Source organism: Buceros rhinoceros, unplaced genomic scaffold (genome assembly GCF_000710305.1).
Source record: "Buceros rhinoceros silvestris isolate BGI_N320 unplaced genomic scaffold, ASM71030v1 scaffold34817, whole genome shotgun sequence".
Classification (NCBI taxonomy): domain Eukaryota; kingdom Metazoa; phylum Chordata; class Aves; order Bucerotiformes; family Bucerotidae; genus Buceros; species Buceros rhinoceros.
Window position 1 is genome coordinate 1 of NW_010424664.1, and position 401 is coordinate 401.

The following is a 401-nucleotide window of genomic DNA, read 5'->3' on the forward strand; positions in this document are numbered from 1 at the left end:
AACAGCCCCATCCAGGCCCCTCATCCCCCCACGCCACCCCCCAGCATTTCCCGTCCCCAGCCCCCATCACTGCCCCTTTCTCTCGCCTTCCCTCACACAGCTCTGGGGCTGCACGTGCCACAGGAACACCCCAGCAGCTCACCGGCGCCCGAGTCCCATTTCTGGGGACGATGCACCTCCCTGAGCAGACTCACCATCCTCATCCGTCTGGAATATCACCTCCTTGCCTTCCTTGCGACCCTCGGGGTTGGAGAGGATGAGCTTGACGTGGATGTTCTTGTAGGGCAGCAGGTTTTTGATGGTGTAGCGGTTGGTGTTACGCTCCATTTTCACGCACTCCCGGAAGGTCTGGTTGTGACCAGTGCCCACGAAATAGCGGTAGCAGAGCGAGACGGTGTAGG

At 60.6% G+C, this 401-nt stretch overlaps 1 protein-coding gene across 1 annotated transcript in view; it reads right to left on the reverse strand.

Moving 5' to 3' along the window:
- Window positions 1–194: 194 nt before the first annotated feature.
- Window positions 195–401, reverse strand: part of LOC104497597 (receptor-type tyrosine-protein phosphatase U-like) — a gene marked incomplete at both ends in the record, with an annotated part of 12155 nt that continues 11948 nt past the window's right edge. Inside the window, one exon of the mRNA XM_010140865.1 lies at window positions 195–401. This exon is cut by the window's right edge and continues 26 nt beyond it. Within this exon, the coding sequence (XP_010139167.1) occupies window positions 195–401 (207 nt within the window).